Here is a 21,337-nt window from a genome sequence, read left to right on the forward strand (position 1 = left end):
AACGCGCTCTACCTCCTGAGCCACAGCCACCCCAATGCGCCCCAACCCGACACAAATGCGTGACTATGTGGGGTCTACATCAAACCATATAAAACTAAAGACAATAAATCAAGGAGGCAGAATTGAAGCCACGTTTACTTCAGGAAAAACAAGAGTAACATTTTATGAACAACAATGAGTTCATTCAACCATGATGGGCAATGAGGAGAAATTAAAGAAACAACCCGTGTTAAGTCAAATACACTCGCAAACCACATGCCTTCTTAGGTAGACAATTACTTGCACCACTCCCACAAGATTCAATTTTCCATTCCAGGCATGTCCAGGTAGGACAATGTTGAACTGTTTTAAAATGCACTCTGTCACCCTCCCACTGGAACACATGGAGCAGAGGTAGTGCTATATGTAAATAAGCGTTCAAAGTGAAAACATCCTACTCCTGGTATTTGTAGAAGCATGGCTTTGCACTTACACCACAGTGCCATTTTCTGCCAATAATAGCAGTGTCTCAAGTTGACAAGAGACAAAGATGATCAAAGTAAAAAGGGAATTTAAAAGTTTAGCAATAAAACCAACAGATTTCTCAAATAAGTGCCTTGCAAGCACAGTAAAATAGGAGGCCAAACGTAAAAACTCGCAACACAGGCCTATATCTCAAAGAGAACAGCAGCTTCAGTTGTCACGGCAACCACCTTACTTAACTTCCCCCCCGACTGTGAACGGCAGAGTCTATTCAGTCTTTGTATTCAGTGTACTTTTTGGCCGACCCGTGCACCTTGCTGGCGGGGTATTTCAGTCGATTGAGGGCCATTTTGCGCAGCACGGCTCGCGGCAGGTCGACGTGACACTTCTCGGCCAGCTCCACCAGGTAGATCAACACGTCGCTGAGCTCCTGGGCCAGCTGCTCCCGCTCAGAGTCGCTCCAGCCCGGCAGGCCCTCGGCCACCTCCCCGCGCCACTGGAAGAGCTCCGACACCTCGCCCACCTCCCCCACCATGGCCAGCAGCAGGTTGCGGGGCTGGTGGAACTGGTTCCAGTCACGCTCGTCCGTGAACTCCGCCTGCAGCCGCCGTATGTCCTCGATGGTGGGCTCGCCGCTGAAGGTGAACCTGCCTCCTGCTGCTGCTGCTCCTGCAGGAATGGGACGATTACAAAAGGTTCATGTCACGATTATCCTGGCTAAAATTATTGCAATTCACGACAATATTATCCTGATAATGATTCTAAATGGGTTTTTTTCTTTCTTTCCGATTTCCTCCCCAATTGCACTTGGCCAATCCCCCCCCGCTGCTCTACCCTCTGCTGACCTGGGGAGAGCCATAGACTAGCACCATACTTCCTCCGACACATGCGCAGTTGCCAGCCACTTCTTTTCACCTGACAGGGGGAGCCTCACTGGCAGGATGTAGCAAGTGGGAGGATCACGCAATTCCCACCAGTCCCTTCCATCCCAACCAGGCGCCCCGACCAACCAGAGGAGGCGGCTCTAGTGCAGCGACCAGGACACATACCCCCAATCCGGCTTCCCACCCGGTGCAGAGTCAGACACAGCCAATCGTGCCTGTATGGACGCCCGACCAAGCCGGAGGTAACACGTGGGTTGCGAACCTGCGACCCTCATGTTGGTAGGCAGGGAATCTACCGCTACACTACCTGGACGCCCATGATTCAATTAATGCCTTACTTTTACCTTATATTTGGTTAAATGTTTTTATTGCATCATAGGACTAAGGACACATCTTTTTTGTGTGAAGATCCTTTATATTAGTGAAAAACAAATAGGACAGATCCAGACTCTTGCCAACACCCAGCAGGTAATCATATGAATAAAATCCATTAACAAAAAAGAATTAGGCTACCTATCAACCTGATATCCACGCATTCACAGGGCTCAATTAGTTGTGTTGTAAATGCACAATACATTATTAACTTGTTTTTTTGTGAGCTAGAGAAGTTCTCAGACCCCCAGCGTCCTTGAGGGGGTTCCAGAACAAAAAGGGGAACCATTTATTTTCACTATTAATTCCATCCATATTAAGTAACACAATGACGGAATGATAATGTATGACTATTTTGGGCATGGGTTTCATACACTTTCTGCTTTCTGTAATAAAACATCTAAAAGCAAAAAATCGGATGAGATGGGGAGGAGGACCCAGGTTGGTACTTTTTTTTTTTTTTTTATCTTGTCAAAATTTGTGTGGGTGTATGTCAGTTGGGGGTCCTTGACGTGAAAAGGTTACCACTGTGTAGACTAGACAGCCTTTTCAAGTCACTCAATATTCACGCTCATGTGAGTTTCACGATTATCCCCATAATGGAAATTCACAAATTATCTTGAGTGTTTTTATTCCTACCTCCTGCTCCGTTCTGCTTGGAGTGTGTTTCTCCGTTTGCAGCAGCAGCAGCACCACCACCACCCGAGTGTGAGCCGTTAATACGAGTTCCATCGACTGACACATCGCCGTTCAGTCCGCACGCTTCTTCTCCATTTGTCGCCATCATGTTTTTATCAGCGGGCCGTGTTGAAATTGACGTTAAATCAACAGTAAACAAACACACCGCACTCCACAACCAGCATGTGTAAAAGTCCCGCCACCGCCAGCTGCTGAGACGGAAATGACGCAGCGAACCCACCCAACCAGGAAACTAGACGTTATAAAGCTGGGCTGTGTAGTCCATTGATCAAGAACTGCCGTGTAGGGGGATGTCGTATGTCACCCAAATAAACTACAACTCCCACCATGACCGTTAGAACCTTAAGGGCAACATGGCCGCCCCCTCTGCTGCAGCGGGTGCGTTGCTACATAATATCAATAAACAAATATTCATATTTCATCCACACGCTGCTTTTCATCGGTGTGTAATCAGGCGAATAGGCACATCGGCTCCACGATGCCAAAGTCAACCACAGCTGAAAAGAAAAAGGTAGGTGAGAATGACTGCTAAGTGCATTCTGTGTATATCTGTGTGTATTTCTGTGCTGTCTGGCTGTGATGAAGTAACATGATTGAACTGTTTCCTACAATTCACATATAATACAGCTAAAGCAATTTTCTGTATGTCTTACCTCGTCACTTCTTCATACGTGTGTGTGTGTGTGTGTGTGTGTGTGTGTGTGTGTGTGTGTGTGTGTGTGTGTGTGTGTGTGTGTGTGTGTGTGTGTGTGTGTGTGTGTGTGTGTGTGTCCCTCAGTGCTCCCCAGCAGCTGGTAGGCGTGGTGGGGCTGGAGATCCACGCTCAGATCCACTCCAACACCAAGCTGTTCTCTGGCTCGCAAGTCCGCTTCCAAGCACCCCCAAACTCCATGGTGTCCTTCTTCGATGCATCCTTACCTGGCACGTTACCGGTCAGTGTTTACCTCTGACTTCTTCTCACCGCTACTAAAAAAGAACTTTATTTTGTCTGCTGACTGACATCATCATCATCATCATGCCATCCATGTCTGTCCCCAGGTTCTGAACAGGCGATGTGTCGAGGCGGCGGTGATGACAGGACTGGCTCTCAACTGCACCATAAACAGAAAGTCGCTTTTTGACAGGAAGCACTACTTCTACGCTGACCTTCCTGTAAGTTGTGCCTGTCTGTGATTCGTTCCTTTCTGATGATTAGGTTGTAGACATAAAGGGTTTTGATAGGTAAGAGAGAGAGATCGTATAAGACAGGGTTGAACCTTATCTGTGGAAGAGCAGTGTAGTCATCATTGTCTTGAGCTGAATCATTGCTTTTGCCTTGTTATAAGTAGGGTTGCAACTAACTATTATTTTCATGTTGTTTTATCCACAATCCAAAGATATTAAATTTACTGTTTAGAGGAGTAGATGCACCAGAAAATGTCACCTTTTAGAAGCTGAAATAAAATAATTTTGACCCTTTTCTTTACTTAAATGACTCTAACTGATTAATCCATTATCAAAATAGTTTTTTACTAGTTGACAACTAATTAATTGATTAACCGTTGTAGCTCTAGTTATAAGCTGTCCTCATCTAATTCCACTTTCTCCATCACAGCATTCCCAGTCAGATTTCCTGCCTCTGAGCTCTAATTGAAATAGTGAGCAAGTCTTGCTGAAGAAGCAAGCAATGTTATTTGCCACACATAGACAAATGATGCAGAATGCTGTTTAAAGGAAAATAGTACGTTTTTCACTTACTGGCTAATTTACTTCACTGTACATCTATTTTTGTATTATCCTTATTGACATTGTTGTTATAATTTGCTGCTAGCCGTTTTCAGTTGATACAGTACACACAAAAGTGTGTAACTATGATTAATTTGATTATGAACTACGGTATATGGTTCCTGTTGAGTATATTGCTTTAAATGCTTCTTATTTTGGAACTTGCTACTGGGTATCACATTTAATGCCATAAAACAGTGATTCTCAAACTGTGGTCCGTCCGGGGACCACTGGCGGACTGCGAGGCTCCACATGGTGGTACTCAAGAACCTTGCTGACAGCCATCAGCCTATCGGCAAATAGCCTTCAGTAGGATGTTTATCTGTTGTGTCACAGAAATGTTGCTCTGGCTTAATGTTGTATTGGTTCTTTGCAGTCTGACTTGGACAACAGTAGCATCAAATCTCAACTATTTGAACAACAGACATGAAGAAGTGCACAATGATTACATGTACCTGAAAGTCAATAAAACACAGATAAATTAATTGGACAAATAACTGACATTCAACCATATCACCAATCACATCATGCATTCAAGTGCGCCTAGGAAAATTGGCAATGTCATGGTGTGTTGAATGCACCATTCAGGCTAGGAAATTCCAATGTTTGGCGAGCAAACTACAGCATAACTAATGAAACAAAAAACAAACAAAACAAAATGTCACGGAAAAATAACTTCACAAACTGAATATTACACGAAAATAGCCTAATTGTTATTTTAAAAATCAATATCGCCTGGCCCAGAACATCACAATCCATCTTCCATCTTTAGTTGTTATTTAGCCTTTCTGATGCTATTGCCTGGTCAAATCAGTGAGTTTTTCTTAATGTTTGAAAAAGAAAGTTGGTATCCGCGCAGTGGGAAGTAGTACAGGTACTTGCCTGGGAAATTTGGTTTGGTACATAATGGAACTTGGTCTGAAAAGTTTTGTGGAACCTCATTAAAGGATTAAGGATGCTATTGCTATAAATAAAATGGACATTGCCTATTTCACGAGGATGGATTATGGCCTGTCAGCATGATATTTGATGTAGTTTCACACCGATCCCGTTGTCTTCAGAAGGGATTGCGGATTATTTAAAGACCTCACTATGAACAGCAGTCTCTCTGGATTTGGAGTTGCAGGGTGATGGTATAATAAGTAAATGGAAAACTCTCAACACTGGTATTTCCATTCAACTGTCTTGGCCAAGTGATGTTCAATTTGCTCTGTGTAATGGAGTGTTTGCATGACAAGGTTTCACTGTCCCTCAGAGCCCCGGGCTAATCTGACTGCGGGTATGTATGAGTGGTATTTTAGGCGAAATGGCACAGGAACTCTACAGCACCTTGCTCTACAGAGACGTCTTATAATACATCCAGATTTTCACCCTACAAAGTTCAGTAGAGGATTTGCTAACGATGAGCACTTTCAAAGTCAGTCTTCCCCCGGTTAGCTATTATGCTAACAGGGCTGAAGGCAAGGTAATGAGAAGGATAATTATGGGCTGAGGAGCTTGAATATTTCACTCCCGTGGGTAGTGTTTCACACGAGTCGCTCTTACGACTGGCCTACAAGGGAAATGCCCTCATGTAGTGGCAGGCAATATGGGAGGAATCCCATTGCTGCTTCAGATTATGTATGTTATTTGTCTGTTTTGTTAAATATCAACACTATTCAATAATGCTTTAAAATGAGAAGGATTTGTAACCTTGTGAGTGATGTTTGGAATCATTTTCATACTGTATAATCAAACAAAGATTATAGATCGATTTTTCCTGCCCCATAGGACTAAAATAAGGGTGCTGTGTCCATTGCTCTGTTGATGTTGTTGCACTTCCTGGTTACCGATAGATGGATAGAAGTCATAGATTACTTCAATGACCCTTTTAAATATCACACAAGCTTACTGGTTATCATCAGACATTCAACTGGCATCAGTACTACGTATGTAGGGGTGGGAATCGCGGAGTAACTCACGATACGATATGGTCACGATACTTGGCCCTCGATAACGATATTATCACGATACAGCGATTCTGCGATAATCGATATATTGGAAGAAATTTAACCTACGATACATCACGATATCTGTGTAACTGAAGAGAAAAAAATACCCCTAAAAGGCAAGAAGCAGGTATTATGTATTTATTAGCAGAATTGACATGAACTCTCTGAGTTCACTCACTCACTCATACCATTTTCGATACCACGGAGGAAAAGTTACACATTAAGTCTTTTTATTATTATTATTAAAACAAGAAAACCTATATAACCTACCTACCTATATAATTTCTAAAAGTAGATATTAATGATCAAACATTTCCATTCATGTAGCCTACAGTATTTATGTTTTTGTTTCAACTACAAACATAAATAAACGTCAACTTGAAACTATGTTTCAACTACCACACACAGCATAATATTTTAGCCTGTTTATTTATTTATTTATTTATTTATTTTTAATATATCGATACTTGGTGCCAGTGTATCGATAACGTATCGCAAGTGGAAATATCGCGATACCGTGAGTATCGATATTTTGTCCCACCCCTAGTACTATGTATGTAGCATCATCATCATGGCAGAGATGCATTATCTCTCTAGAAAGGAAATGTATCATGAAGTTCTCAGCAGAATCTCTTCCAGAAGCAGAGGGATTTGCTGCTGGCTTCCTCTTGCTATCTGGCGTGCTGCTTACTGACGATTGCATCACTTCCTCTGGATTCATTCTCAATCGCTTCCACACAGCAGGGGTGATAATACCCGTTTCGATTTTTCAATGGGATTTCCTAAACAATTCATGCCAATCCTTGCCAGCAGCACCTCTATTCAAGTTTTTAATTCACTGTGTGTACTGTGTGCGTAATAACTGTTAATGCCATGTTCATTCATGGTTATTTAGTTCTGCATTAGTCTGTTAATGCCATGTTCATTCATGGTTATTTAGTTCTGCATTAGTCTCACCCTCTGCTCAAAAAGAATGGTCTGACTGTGTGCTGTGTGAACAGGCAAATTGACAAAGTAGCGCAGTCAGTGTGTGTTTAATTTAGGCTCATGGCGGGAGATTTTCACATTCGGCCTAATGTTTGAAATACAATCCATGCTCGTACAAACAAACCAAAACAAAATATATGTTCATGAATTGCATTGTACATTATTGATATATTCCACTGCCGATCCCTGATTGCATTTTGTAAAACACCACAGGTACTTAAATGATTCATGCGGTTGTCTGACCGGCAGTCCTTTGAATTGAAATGGTAGGCGAGGCACACGCACAAACTTTTGAACAGTCCACTCCTTTAATAACATGCCCAGCTCCACGCTAATCTACCAGCAAAAAGACGACATTACAATTTCCATGAAATATTAAAGTGTCCAAATAAACACACTTGGCCAGTGTGTTGAATCTTTAACCTCTGCTTAATGAGAGTAATGAGTGTTTTTCATGATGTGTGTGGCTAGCTCAGAGGAACTTGGTTTGAAACAAATCAGAAAATGACTCTGGCTCACACAATAAAATGTGTGTGTGTGTGTGTGTGTGTGGGGTGGTCGCGGCTCAAACCAGCATCAGATTGTAATTGAGAAAGCTCGATGTGCGTCCCCCCAGACAGAGGGTCTCGCTACAGACGGTTCTGGAACAAACCTGCCCCGCCCCTCATTATATGAGCCAAGAGTAGCTGGCTGATTATGCAGGAAATGTGCAAATATTCCTCAGTTATACAGATGCCCCCTAAGCCTAATGTAATGTAAGCACATGCTTAGCAGGCACTTTTGAGTGAGCAAAGGCGACATTTCCGTTGACCGTGACAAAGCTCACGCAGAGATTAAAACGAAGAAACGGTGGATTTGTGATAAGCTGCTGAAATATTTACAGACTCCAGCGAGGTGAATTGACAAATAAATTATTCGATGGCCAGGGATTTCCACCCATTTGTTCTGGATGGAGGGGTCGTGCGAGTGATTGATCTGTTGATCAGGTACATTGTACAAAATGCGTGACTAATAATTACCCCCACCCTATCTCTGCTCCCCAAGTCCTCTCTCTCTTCAGCATAGCAAATAAGTATGATTAATGTTTAGTTCCTGTAATGTGGTTACCATAGTAACGTGGGAGTGTAATACGTGGAGCAGCCCCCTCCTCGGGAATGGAGGAGCAGATGAAATATTTATCCTCCTGCATTTGTGAGTGTAAACCTTGAGCAGGATGACAGAGCCCCAGTCGCATAACAATGAAGGACCCAGCAGCCAGTATTGTGATTAATTGATGCGCCTTCTTGCCTCACCATTACGTGAGGAGTCACCACATCAGCGACTCAGCCCCGTCTCTCTATTGTTATTCCACCGCAATATTGTGCTTTCATTCCAAGTGAGTTTAAACACTGTTGCTACTGTTTTCCTCACAGACTCGCCGTGTTTGTTTACACATGCATTGCACACACAATCAGCAAACACCTTCTAGTCCCACCATGTCTTGTGTAACAGAATAGCATCGGTGAGTTTGCTTTGCTGACTCTCTAGTGATGAACCTCCTCTGCATGTCAAATAGAATATTAGAAATGATTTGCTTTATCGATCGCTTGCCCCTCCCGCCTCCGCAAGGAGTTCAGAGGTCAGGGTCGACGGCTACAGAGCAGCACTCCTCCTGGAGCGGGTGGAGGTTCAGCAGGGCGGACGCGTTCCCGCCACAGCGGCTTGACCCCCCGGGTCATCCGGTTGAAGCGTGGCCATCCTCGCTGCCCAAACCAATTATTTTCTCTAATTCATTTAATTAACTAATTTTCTCTCCTCAGGCCGGCTACCAGATCACGCAGCAGCGGCGGCCAATCGCGGTGGACGGCGCGCTGACCTACAGCCACCTGGGAGGGAAGAAGAGGAGCCAGGTGCTCAACAAGAGCGTCCGGATCAAGCAGATCCAGCTGGAGCAGGACAGCGGCAAGAGTCTGCACGACGACCACCGCAGCCAGACACTCATAGACCTCAACAGAGCAGGTAACATTACAGTCTGCACGACGACCACCGCAGCCAGACACTCATAGACCTCAACAGAGCAGGTAACATTACAGTCTGCACGACGACCACCGCAGCCAGACGCTCATAGACCTCAACAGAGCAGGTAACATTACAGTCTGCACGATGACTACTGCAGCCAGACACTCATAGACCTCAACAGAGCAGGTAACATTACAGTCTGCACGACGACCACCGCAGCCAGACGCTCATAGACCTCAACAGAGCAGGTAACATTACAGTCTGCACGACGACCACCGCAGCCAGACACTCATAGACCTCAACAGAGCAGGTAACATTACAGTCTGCACGATGACTACTGCAGCCAGACACTCATAGACCTCAACAGAGCAGGTAACATTATAGTCTGCACGATGACTACTGCAGCCAGACACTCATAGACCTCAACAGAGCAGGTAACATTACAGTCTGCACGATGACTACTGCAGCCAGACACTCATAGACCTCAACAGAGCAGGTAACATTACAGTCTGCACGATGACTACTGCAGCCAGACACTCATAGACCTCAACAGAGCAGGTAACATTACAGTCTGCACGATGACTACTGCAGCCAGACACTCATAGACCTCAACAGAGCGGGTAACATTACAGTCTGCACGATGACTACTGCAGCCAGACGCTCATAGACCTCAACAGAGCAGGTAACATTACAGTCTGCACGATGACCACCGCAGCCAGACACTCATAGACCTCAACAGAGCAGGTAACATTACAGTCTGCACGACGACCACCGCAGCCAGACGCTCATAGACCTCAACAGAGCAGGTAACATTACAGTCTGCACGATGACCACCGCAGCCAGACACTCATAGACCTCAACAGAGCAGGTAACATTACAGTCTGCACGATGACCACCGCAGCCAGACACTCATAGACCTCAACAGAGCAGGTAACATTACAGTCTGCACGACGACCACCGCAGCCAGACACTCATAGACCTCAACAGAGCAGGTAACATTACAGTCTGCATGAGGACTACTGCAGCCAGACACTCATAGACCTCAACAGAGCAGGTAACATTACAGTCTGCATGAGGACTACTGCAGCCAGACACTCATAGACCTCAACAGAGCAGGTAACATTACAGTCTGCATGACGACTACTGCAGCCAGACACTCATAGACCTCAACAGAGCAGGTAACATTACAGTCTGCACGATGACTACTGCAGCCAGACACTCATAGACCTCAACAGAGCAGGTAACATTACAGTCTGCACGACAACTACTGCAGCCAGACACTCATAGACCTCAACAGAGCAGGTAACATTACAGTCTGCACGGTGACTACTGCAGCCAGACACTCATAGACCTCAACAGAGCAGGTAACATTACAGTCTACTCTGCATGATGACTACTGCAGCCAGACACTCATAGACCTCAACAGAGCAGGTAACATCACTGAGTACCTGCGACTAATAATACTGGGAGAAAAGTTCAGACAGAGCAGATGGAACTCAACCGAAACGTATACCATAGATTTAAACGGCTTAACAAAGCGATCAAGCTTTGTCACGGAGCTCAACAGATGATGGATGGTGTAACATGTCTATCTTCAGGTGTGGGTCTGATGGAGCTGGTGATGGAGCCAGACATGAGCTGTGGAGAGGAGGCTGCCGCGGCTGTCAGAGAGCTGCAGCTCATACTGCAGGCCCTGGGCACCTGTCAAGGCAACATGTCTGGTAGGGACATCTCCCTCTGTCTCTGTCATTCTCTGTCTTCTTCTTGTCTCTCTTGCCGCACACTTTCTGACCTTTTTACACTTCCAAACTTATATTAATGCAGATTGTCTCCTCTCTCGCCATGCGCGTGGTCTTCACTCCCTCTTACCTCAGAGGGCCAGCTGAGGGTCGATGCCAACGTTTCCGTCCACACGCCAGGTGACCCCCTGGGCGTCAGGACGGAGGTGAAGAATATCAACAGCGCCCGATACCTGGCCAGGGCAATAGGTGAGCGAGCACCATAGAGATACCTGGCCAGGGCAATAGGTGAGCGAGCACCATAGAGATACCTGGCCAGGGCAATAGGTGAGCGAGCACCATAGAGATACCTGGCCAGGGCAATAGGTGAGCGAGCACCATAGAGATACCTGGCCAGGGCAATAGGTGAGCGAGCACCATAGAGATACCTGGCCAGGGCAATAGGTGAGCGAGCACCATAGAGATACCTGGCCAGGGCAATAGGTGAGCGAGCACCATAGAGATACCTGGCCAGGGCAATAGGTGAGCGAGCACCATAGAGATACCTGGCCAGGGCAATAGGTGAGCGAGCACCATAGAGATACCTGGCCAGGGCAATAGGTGAGCGAGCACCATAGAGATACCTGGCCAGGGCAATAGGTGAGCGAGCACCATAGAGATACCTGGCCAGGGCAATAGGTGAGCGAGCACCATAGAGATACCTGGCCAGGGCAATAGGTGAGCGAGCACCATAGAGATACCTGGCCAGGGCAATAGGTGAGCGAGCACCATAGAGATAACTGGCCAGGGCAATAGGTGAGATACCTGGTCAGGGCAATAGGCGAGCGAGTGCCATAGAGATACCTGGCCAGGGCAATAGGCGAGCGAGCGCCATAGAGACTTACAAATACAAATAAAGTTATAAAGTTATTATTATTATTATTATTGTTGTTGTTGTTGTTAAAATTTTTACTTCAAAACAAGATGTAGAGATTTATGATGAGAAGGGTGGGTCATATTGACAGTAACTGGTGAAGCGTTGGTTTAGGACTCACAGCCAAGTAGCTGTCTGATAGCAGTTGGTGGTGATCAATTGCTGTCTCAGTCACAGATGCTCATTCAAACAACATAGAATAATTTCAGTGACTGTTTATAGAGTTTCGCTTCAAAAGCCGACCATGAGCCACAAACAGGAAATGACAGCATTTCACATGCAGGGCCAGCACAAAGGTTTTAAATGTGGTTTGGCATACCATGATGCTGTGCTGGAATTATTTATAGATAAAGTTAGGGACCATGTTGGAAATTTAAGTGTTTATATTTTTACATGTATATCCCTTGGATGTCATCGTTCTTTATCCAGAATAAAATCAATCAATCAACCGATAAAGTTGTATCAAATTCCACAGTCCACAGCTAAAGTGGTATTTAAAAGTCATAGAGAAAAACATCATTTATCAGCATGTTAATGTGGCAGCATTCAGAGAGACTTGAGGCGTGCCAGTGTGTTGGAGCAGCTGTTTGGCATTTACAACAAAATTATATTTGTGTACAAGTGTTAATTGTGTGTGTGTGTTCGTGTACAAGTGTTAATTGTGTGTGTGTGTGTGTGTGTGTGTGTGCGTGTGCGTGCGTGCGTGCGTGCGTGCGTGCGCGTGTCCTGATATTCCACAACAGACTATGAGATCCAGAGACAGATAGGTGTCCTTCAGAGAGGGGGGACGGTGCAGAATGAGACCCGGGCTTATGACTCCAAATCAGGGTAAGAGAGGACGAGACACCAGCCTAGCCTCAGAGCCAAGCTTTACCCAGCGAAACACTCTTGGATATCTGCCTGTTCATGCTGTGCTGAAGAGGAACCATCATTGGTAATGATGATGGATGGGGCCATTTGGTCGGCGTCGTTTGTGCCGTCTGTGCACTATGTGCCACTCAGAGGCTCATGAGCTCACAGAATGAGCCAGCGCCCACACAGCTGAGGCCTTGATCATCTCTGGTGTTCACTCTCCATCCCGTGAGGCCTTCATGTCCCCAGGTGCCCGGGCGAAATGTGCTAGATGGTCTGTGTGATGGCCTGTGATTGGGCCTCTCGCTTTTTGTAGTCAGGCAGGCTGACTGCCTGGAAGGCATCGCTTTTGTGATGGCAGCAAATACCGTATTGTTGTCCAAAGAATCTATATATCGTACCGTGATGAATCTTGTGATTTTTACACCTCTATCGCTGATGTGATGAAAGTGGCGTTGAGGTCTTAAAATGTATTGAAAAGGTCTTAAAAAAAGTCAAGGTGTTGAATTTAATAATACACCGAACTTCAGCATATCCCCCCGCCCCGTTTTCTCCCCAATAGTACTCGGTTAATTCCCCCTGCTGTCCCTGCTGTAGCAAGGAGTTTCACTGACACTATTCCCCCCAGTTCCCCTCCCTCCCGAACAGGCGCCCGACCGACCAGAGGAGGCACTAGTGGTGCAGCAGCAGCAGCAACCAGGACACATCCCCTTAATCCGGCTTCCCGCCCGCAGACACGGCCAATTGTGCCCATATGGATGCCCGACCAAGCCGGAGGTAACACGGGGGCTCGAACCTGCAACCCCCATGTTGGTAGGCAGGGAATCTACTGCTACATTACCCAAAACTTCAGCATATCTCAGATTTGGGTTAACATCTCTCCAATTCGACTTGGCCAGGTGTCTTTTTAGGTTTGATATGTACGGTTGATATGACCGTAAATTATGATTACGGTCATAATTTAACGTTTGCGTATTTTCTTCTAGACAGACCATTCCTATGAGGGACAAGGAGGGTCTTCAGGACTATAGGTGAGTGTGTGTGTGTGTGTGTGTGTGTGTGTGTGTGTGTGTGTGTTTGTGTGCTAGCTACTGTAGATGGAGAGGAATAAACGCACATCACTCAAGACCTGTAGACCTCAGTGGGTGTGTGTGTGTCTGTGTGTGTGTGTGTGTGTGTGTGTGTGTGTGTGTGTGGGAGGGAGAATGATAGACAGACATGTTAGAGGCTGATAGAGTCATATGATTACGTGATGGTGCGTTGTCAAGACGACTGATACAACAAAAACTAGCCTCCACTTTATAAGCTGATCTCTACTGCCGCCGACTCCCATTCTTCCTCCATGCAGGTTTATGCCGGAGCCCAACCTGCCCCCTCTGGTGGTGTACGGGGATAGCGCCTCGCTGCCGGCCGGCGTGGACACGCGCCAGGCGGTGGTGGTGGAGCGGATAAGGGAGGGGCTTCCGGAACTGCCCGCTGTCAAAAGAGAGCGTCTGGTGCGCGCGTACGCCCTCCTGCCCGAGCACAGCTTCACTCTGCTGGTGAGTGTGAGTGTGTGTGTGTGTGTGTGTGTGTGTGTGTGTGTGTGTGTGTGTGTGTGTGGGCGTGTCACTGCGGCGGGGTGTGACTCCCGTCTCATCCCGGCTCAATCCGTTACCCGCACGGTTCGCATATTTAGGGCGGCGTCCGAGTACTGCAGCGGTAGATTCCCTCCCTACTGTACCTACCAACACAAGGGTCACAGGTTTCGAGCCCCCGTGTTACCTCCGGCTTGGTCGGGGCGTCCGCGCTACGTCCTGCCGGTGAAACTGTCAGGTGAAAAGAAGCAGCTACAGCAGTTACAATTGGGGAGAAAACAGGGGGGGAGATCGAGAGAAAGGAGAGATAAAAAAATTAAAACATACAACGACGTATCTCATATTTACCATCCGAGGTGGGAGTGAGTCAGCTTGGCTTCAGTTCCTCTTCTTTCCAGCAGGGAGCAGTGTATTATATATGTATATGAGCTATACAGTGTACAGTATACAGTACATTGTGGTATTCTGCCGCAGAGCGAGGATGGGCTGGTGGAATACTTCGAGGCACTGGTGAAGCAGACCAAGAAGGAGCCGAGGAAGGTGATTGGCTGGGTGACAAAGGAGCTGTTGGGTCACCTCAAGCAGCAAGACCTGAGTGTGAGCCAGAGGTGAGACACACCCACACACACACACGTACCTTAGAGGTGGGAGGGATTTAATTCATGCAAAGAATACTTTCTATATTTCAAATCAATTGTTAACTAAAAGCGTTTCAGTATATTTGATATCAGGCAAAATATTATACATTTCTGTGACGGCCGCAAATCCAATATCTCTGCTTGACTAAACTCCTAATGATAAGCTTAATATCTCTGAAGGTTTTCAATATTTGGGCCATTTTAAATGCACTGCACTGATGAATCGCACCATATTGGATTGAACCGTTATTACGTTTCTAAAGATGTTCAGTTTACCATGAGAGGAAAAAATGATGACATCGTTATCTAGTGAATTTGATGAGAGTACAAATTGTGAAGCATCAAGAATCCTCATCATCTAATTATAGCTCCAATCATAACATTTAAGCCTAGCTACTGCCGGGTCCCTGCTTGTTCCCACCCTCGACATACACACACACTCTTTCACTCACACACACACACACACACACACACACACACACACACACACACACACACACACACACTCTCTCTCGCTCTCACTCTCTCTCTCACACACACACACACACACACACACACACACACACACACACACACACACACACACACACACACACGGTTTCATTAGCATCATCCTTATCCATAGCTCAATGGGAAGTGTCACTCAATTCTAAAATATGTCTTTCCTATGCCCTGCCAGAATTTGCATCAAATTAATGAGCGTTTACTACTGTCTCCCATAGCCAGAAACAAGCTTGTTCTTCCCTGAAAAAGAATAACATTTTCAGAGTGGAGGAGCTCAAATCTCTGGGTTGGAGATGATCGCACGTCAGCCTTAGTTAGACGAAGAAATTCTGCAGTCTCCCCGTTCATCTGTTCCCCCGCTGCACTGCCTGGTTTGATTGACACCGCAACTGATTAGATTCTTAATATTTACAAATAGTGAAATTAGACTAGACTGTGTACATAGTACAATAACGTAATGTGAGCTGATAATTCATTTGTTTTTTTTTACGTGCTAATATGTTTGTCCATGAGAAATGGCGGTGTGACAGCTCATCGTAGGAAAGCCTTATTTTGACAAATCCAATGACATGGAGTGAAATCAGGACTTTGTGCAAGACTGAGGAGAACGCAAGGTTTAGGTTTTGTTTTGATCTCGCCTTAATGAAGACGAAGTTTGCTGAAACATGTTGGATATATTTTTTTAACTGAACAAAGACTTACCTCGGCACGGTACCCGTCTTGAAGCTAGGTTTTTATTATGTTGCAGAATGCAGAGACTTCAAAGACGCTCCAAAGGCCGTGAAGATCCCCATCTAGCCAGCAGTTATCTTGTCTAGACTGCAGGTTTTTCTGAGAAACAAAACACCAATTTCTTTCTCGTCTCCCCCTGCTTATATTTATGACATGCTGCGATGTTAAATATCAGATAGTCATCTCCACTCTGCAGTTTTCTTGCTATGGCCGATTCATACAGAGTGCAACCCAAAGAAAAATGGAGAAATAGCGTGGCGCATCTGAATTGCATTTTTAAAGCTGCGGAGCTCTGATCGAGGGTCACTCGCTTCACATGATTATAAGATCATAAACTTTCACCTTAATCTACGGAGCCCCACTCAGATCAGCAGTGTTACTCTAAGATCATCCTTTATGAAAACAAACTCTCATAAGAGTCATAAGAGAGTGTATAACACTCTGATCAGCAGTCAGTGGTGTAGTGGAGGGTAGACGCCGTCACTTGGGCATTTCTTAAAATTGTGCTCAAACGTCCACTTGGACTCAAGGATGAACTGGTTCGATTTTGTTTGTCAAAGTTCAAGGTCACTGAGCTCACATCCGTCCATTCCATAAAGGAAGGGGGGCGGGGCTATGTCAAAGTGGCCATAGCTAGGGATAGGAAGGTCGTCAAGCATCGGGATTCGAGGGGTGGCTAGGGGGTGTGGGTGGTGGGAGGTGGGCGTGGTGAGGGAAAGGGGCGGGACTACGGAAAAGGGGCCATTGCTAGTGATAGGAAGGTCATAGAGAGTCGGGGTCCAAGCATGGATGTATTAACACGTTCACTGCCAATGACGTATTAATCCGTCAAAAATAATCCAACGGTTGACTGCCAATGACGTATTAATACGTCAAAAAAATGAAAAAAATGTTTTGACCGTGGGATGTGCATCTAACCCTTTTACATCTCTTATATAATTATTGGAGCCACCGAACGTTTACAACCCATTCCACCGACCCACTAAGTGGCGACAGTGCCCTCCTGACTAGAGGAAGGCAAGCAAAAAGCAGCCATTCTCATGAAAATGGATGGGGGAAAACGCTTTCGTTTTCGCGCTGATTGCTGGCGATGCGGGATTGCAAATTTGCATAATAGATTACAGGTGGAACACACTTTGAAACACGCAGCATAAATATGACCAGAATCGCAAAAGCTTCATCAAAGCTCTCAACCAAAACTCCAAGAAGCGAGCGAGTCCATCCAGACTTCCTCAAACAGCGGCCGCGCAGACAGGCAGCAGCAGCAGCAAAGCAGTGAGACTGGTGACAAGCTTGTGACGGCCGCTGCAGCCAAGAAGAACGCCCACGGAGGGAGGAGTTGGAAGCAGAGGGGGGTTTCCTGCTGTTATGGAGGAAATTACTGTTCAAAACTATTGTTTAGATGTCTGACGTCTTACTGATGCCAAAAATGAATGGTTAAAGTGACTGTTCTATCGAATTTCACAAAAAGCCGTTTATCTCTGAATAATTTTTCTGACGCTGAAACCATGCTGTATTCAACTGCTAATGCTTACATAACTACTAACTCTACAAACTAACTCTTTTAGACAGAGAAAGCACACATTCTATTAGTTCTTTTGAGATATTGTGTGTTCACAAAATCTTAGCAGAAAAGAATCCTCGGGTCTTGAAAGATGAGCCAGAATCCTCAAAAAACCCCTCTGGCAGAAGCTAACTACAGTAAAAAAAAAACGTCTGGCAGTGAATGTGTTAAAAGAACTGGATAGGGGACGAGCCACGCCCACCCATGCATTCGGACAGAGGCTGTTCACTGGCGCATAAAACCATCATGGGGGGTTTTTCCTTCCTGGTTTAACTTCCTGACCATGCGGCCCAAGGCGAAGTGTGCCATGTGTGCCATGACATATTCCATGACGTCTCCCACCCCTCCCACCCATGGATGTAGATGTAGATGAAGAAAATACACCCGTATACGGCTCTTAGTGGCTTCTGAAGAAAAAATGCCCCATACATTTTTTTTTGATAATTAAAAGAGTCGTTTTATACTTTGAGTGACACCCGGAAAAAATTCCCCTGGTTTTAACAGCTGCCGGGGTCCCCATGCAAGTGGATGGGAATTTTCCTTTCTGGGCTGCATGGCGTCACGTGACTTGCAATACAGAGCTTCGCCACCATGTTCAAATGGCTTCACAGCCCAGCGCTATTCCTGGGGGCTTGGGTCCAAGGGGTGGGTAGGGGGAGTGGCTAGGGGGTGTGGGTGGTGGAATGGTGTGTGGTGAGTGAAGGGGGTGGGGCTAGGGGTTTGAGGCATGGGTAGGGCAGTGGCTAGGTGTATGTGGGTGGTGGGAGAGGGTAGGTTCGGGGTTGGGCCATTTTCTAAACACATTTTTTTTTTTTTTTCATTTTTTTTTTTACACCGTTAGCGATGGACAAGCCCGTCTTTTATTGTCACACAGTCACACACCAACACATGCATGCGGCCACAAACACACTCATGCTGATGGTGACCGGTGAAATGTGTCCTCTGCATTTGACCCATCCTGGCTTGTCCTTTCCTCCAGGGGGCAGGCCAGGAGCAGTGGTCGCTTTTTCTTTCCAGCGCCCGGGGACCAACTTCGGATGTTGTCGTCACTGGTCGGATGACGATCTTCTGCATGTTTTTAGTGGGGGGTTATGTACGGAGGAACCCCCTGGGGACCACGGGGAGAACATGCAAACTCCACACAGAAAGGCCCTTTCGACGAGATAACCCACCTGGGCAGTAGGCACTGAAGATATGGGGGGGGACACAACGCCAGCGCCCACAGCGTCCCAGGCGAGAATCAAACTCAGGACCTTCTAGCTGTGAGGCGACAGCGCTACCGACTGCGCCACCGTGCTTCCGTGTTCAAAACGAAGTGCCATGAGGCTGAGTGGCCACACCACTGCACTGTGCTCTTCAAGGTGCTTGTATGAGTCTGGACAGACATGGATCCGGACGTAGGCTGCAACTTGACTTGTTGGCGGAGGCATACGACCGTGAGGCGGTTATTTCTAGTTTGTCCAAACCTACTCACATCCCTTTGGCTACAAGCCCTCCAACTGGATTGAGATAAATGAATGGAGAGATTGGGAAGGGATAGCCAGAGGTAAAACTCCAGACATGTCATTAAGGGCTGGGGGAGCTCGTCCCAGCGAGCTTCAGGCGGTTGAGGCGGGTCGCTCTTCTCCCTCTGAACGGCAGTCTGCTCCGTCGGCGGGTGACTGCGAGCGAGGCTCGGTGCGAGCCCAGTGGCAGATTTGTGGCAGCGCGGAGACAGCGTGATGACAGCATCCTGAAATATTCCAGCAGGGCTACATGAATGTGATGTCAAAAATGTGAGAGATTTGAAAACAGGAAAATAATGAGAGTTCTCTATTTGACATATAAACACAGTCAGCCAAACCAAGGTGTGCTTGTAATGATAGATACTTTTCATCTCTTGTTTTTTCCAGTGTGTATGCCAGGTGTGGAGGAAAATAATCTCACATGGACTGTCTGGCCCCTAACAACGCTGAGGGAAACCTTGTCTCCACTCAGCCAGTCCTAAGAGCCTTTTTGATTCAGTCACTCTGTCTAGTCGCCCAAGGGAATAAACAAACAGGCAGAAGGGAAAAACACAAAATAGTCAAATCACATATCTTGATAGTCTCTCTATCATCACCTCTCTCTGTATCTGTGTGCCCCCCTCTGTGTTTCTCCCCTTTCCATTTATCTCTAATTCTTCACCGTCAATGAAAACACAATTTAATTATCCCTTCATTTGCTTTCAGCCCAGTCTCTCCTTCTGCCCTGGCCGAGCTGCTGGACCTTCAGGAGACGGGACACATCTCCTCCTCTGTTGCCAAGCAGGTCAGTGAGCCGCACCGCACCGCACCGCACCGCACCATGCCTTCTTACCTCCTCCTATCTGTCCGGACACGCATCCCAGCGAGGCCTCGTTTGTGTTCTCGGTGTCAACTTGCGTTCCCCTGATGACGCTCTCAGGTGTTCCAGGAGATGTGGAGGTCGCCGGGGAAGACCGCCCTGCAGATCGTCCAGGAGCAGGACTTGGGACTGATGAGCGACACCGCAGAGCTGCACAGCATCTGTCAGCGGGTGGTGGACTCCAATCCTGATCAGGTGAGAGCTCGGTAGACACACGCACGCGCACACACACACACACACACACACACACACACACAAAGGGTGTTTTTGGATGATACAGTTCTGGGGACTCCTTGAGAGGAACTGCCCCCTGGGGAACTCCCCTGAGAACTACATCCCTTCAAGGGCTTTTTTTCCGGTTTGCATTTGCAGTTCACGGGGGATTGATACAGTACTACTTTGGCTAACAGTTAGCTGGCTAATGTTAGCTTGTAAAAAAAAATAGGGAGGATACTTATCACCTCGGGGTATTTCTAGAAATACCCCAATATGTATATTTAGTACGACCAATCAACTACAGTTACGTCACTCAAGGTTCCTCTTGTGCAGTGAGAGTAGCAACCTGAAGTAGGAGCTAAAGATGTCCCTCAAAATGGCATTCTAAGAACTATGATTATTCCCAGTTCCTGCAGGGCAGACACAATGAATAGGGGGAGTTCCTCCAACTGTTCTTAGAACTGTGACAAAGTTCCTCCGGTCTGAAAACGCCTATGCAGACACATCATTACTACATATCTGAGATGAAGTTGACCAAGACAACTGCTCATGAAAGGCTGTTTTACCCACTTCTGTAGGTCCAGGCTGTCAGGAATGGAAACCAGAAAGTTCTGAACAAGCTGATGGGACTGGTCCAAAAAGAGACCAAGGGCCGAGCTGATCCTGTTTTAGTGCGGGCGATTCTTGAGGAGAAGACTTCATGAAGATCGGACCCGTCTGCGTGGCAGCCATATCACTGTGGGAGAGATTAGACTTACTGCCGTGTGTTACTTGTAAAGACACGACAATTATGTTTTATGACAGTGTGAATATGTTGATATGCAGAGTGATCATGTCCTTGCCGGTCTCTTTCTGTAGAGCTTCTTCTGGGTGCCGGTTTGTTGATATTATGTGCGGTATGTATGTACTATAAGTGTTCAAAAGGAATAAATCCTTTCAAATGATCTGTTGTATCTCCACCCGGTTTGATTTATGCACAAAAAATATATACTGTATTCTGCATGAAGAGGCAGGCTTTCACATAGACAGATCTGCCCTGTTTGAAATACAGTGCAACTACTTGATCAACACAGTGCAAAAC

General features: G+C 46.3%; 2 protein-coding genes across 2 annotated transcripts; one reads left to right on the plus strand and one right to left on the minus strand.

The window, feature by feature from the left end:
- Positions 1 to 201: 201 nt before the first annotated feature.
- dctpp1 (dCTP pyrophosphatase 1) lies at positions 202 to 2,566 on the minus strand. Its single transcript, XM_083656290.1, has 2 exons — positions 2,358 to 2,566; positions 202 to 1,131 (listed from the first exon to the last, which is right to left on the minus strand). Exons 1-2 carry the CDS (start codon positions 2,503 to 2,505, stop codon positions 734 to 736), a joined length of 546 nt encoding a protein of 181 aa, XP_083512416.1. The 5' UTR covers positions 2,506 to 2,566; the 3' UTR covers positions 202 to 733.
- A 329-nt stretch (positions 2,567 to 2,895) lies between these two features.
- Positions 2,896 to 21,121, plus strand: gatb (glutamyl-tRNA(Gln) amidotransferase, subunit B; the record flags this gene model as incomplete). The annotated part of the gene is made up of 13 exons (XM_083655769.1): positions 2,896 to 2,928; positions 3,209 to 3,349; positions 3,456 to 3,569; positions 8,959 to 9,157; positions 10,756 to 10,878; positions 11,032 to 11,145; positions 12,553 to 12,637; positions 13,648 to 13,692; positions 14,010 to 14,202; positions 14,713 to 14,846; positions 19,887 to 19,965; positions 20,101 to 20,235; positions 20,835 to 21,121. 13 exons carry the CDS (start codon positions 2,896 to 2,898, stop codon positions 20,958 to 20,960), a joined length of 1,521 nt encoding a protein of 506 aa, XP_083511895.1. The 3' UTR covers positions 20,961 to 21,121.
- Positions 21,122 to 21,337: the final 216 nt, after the last annotated feature.

The sequence above is a fragment of the Poromitra crassiceps genome (assembly GCF_964638095.1).
Source record: "Poromitra crassiceps genome assembly, chromosome: 19".
Taxonomy (NCBI): domain Eukaryota; kingdom Metazoa; phylum Chordata; class Actinopteri; order Beryciformes; family Melamphaidae; genus Poromitra; species Poromitra crassiceps.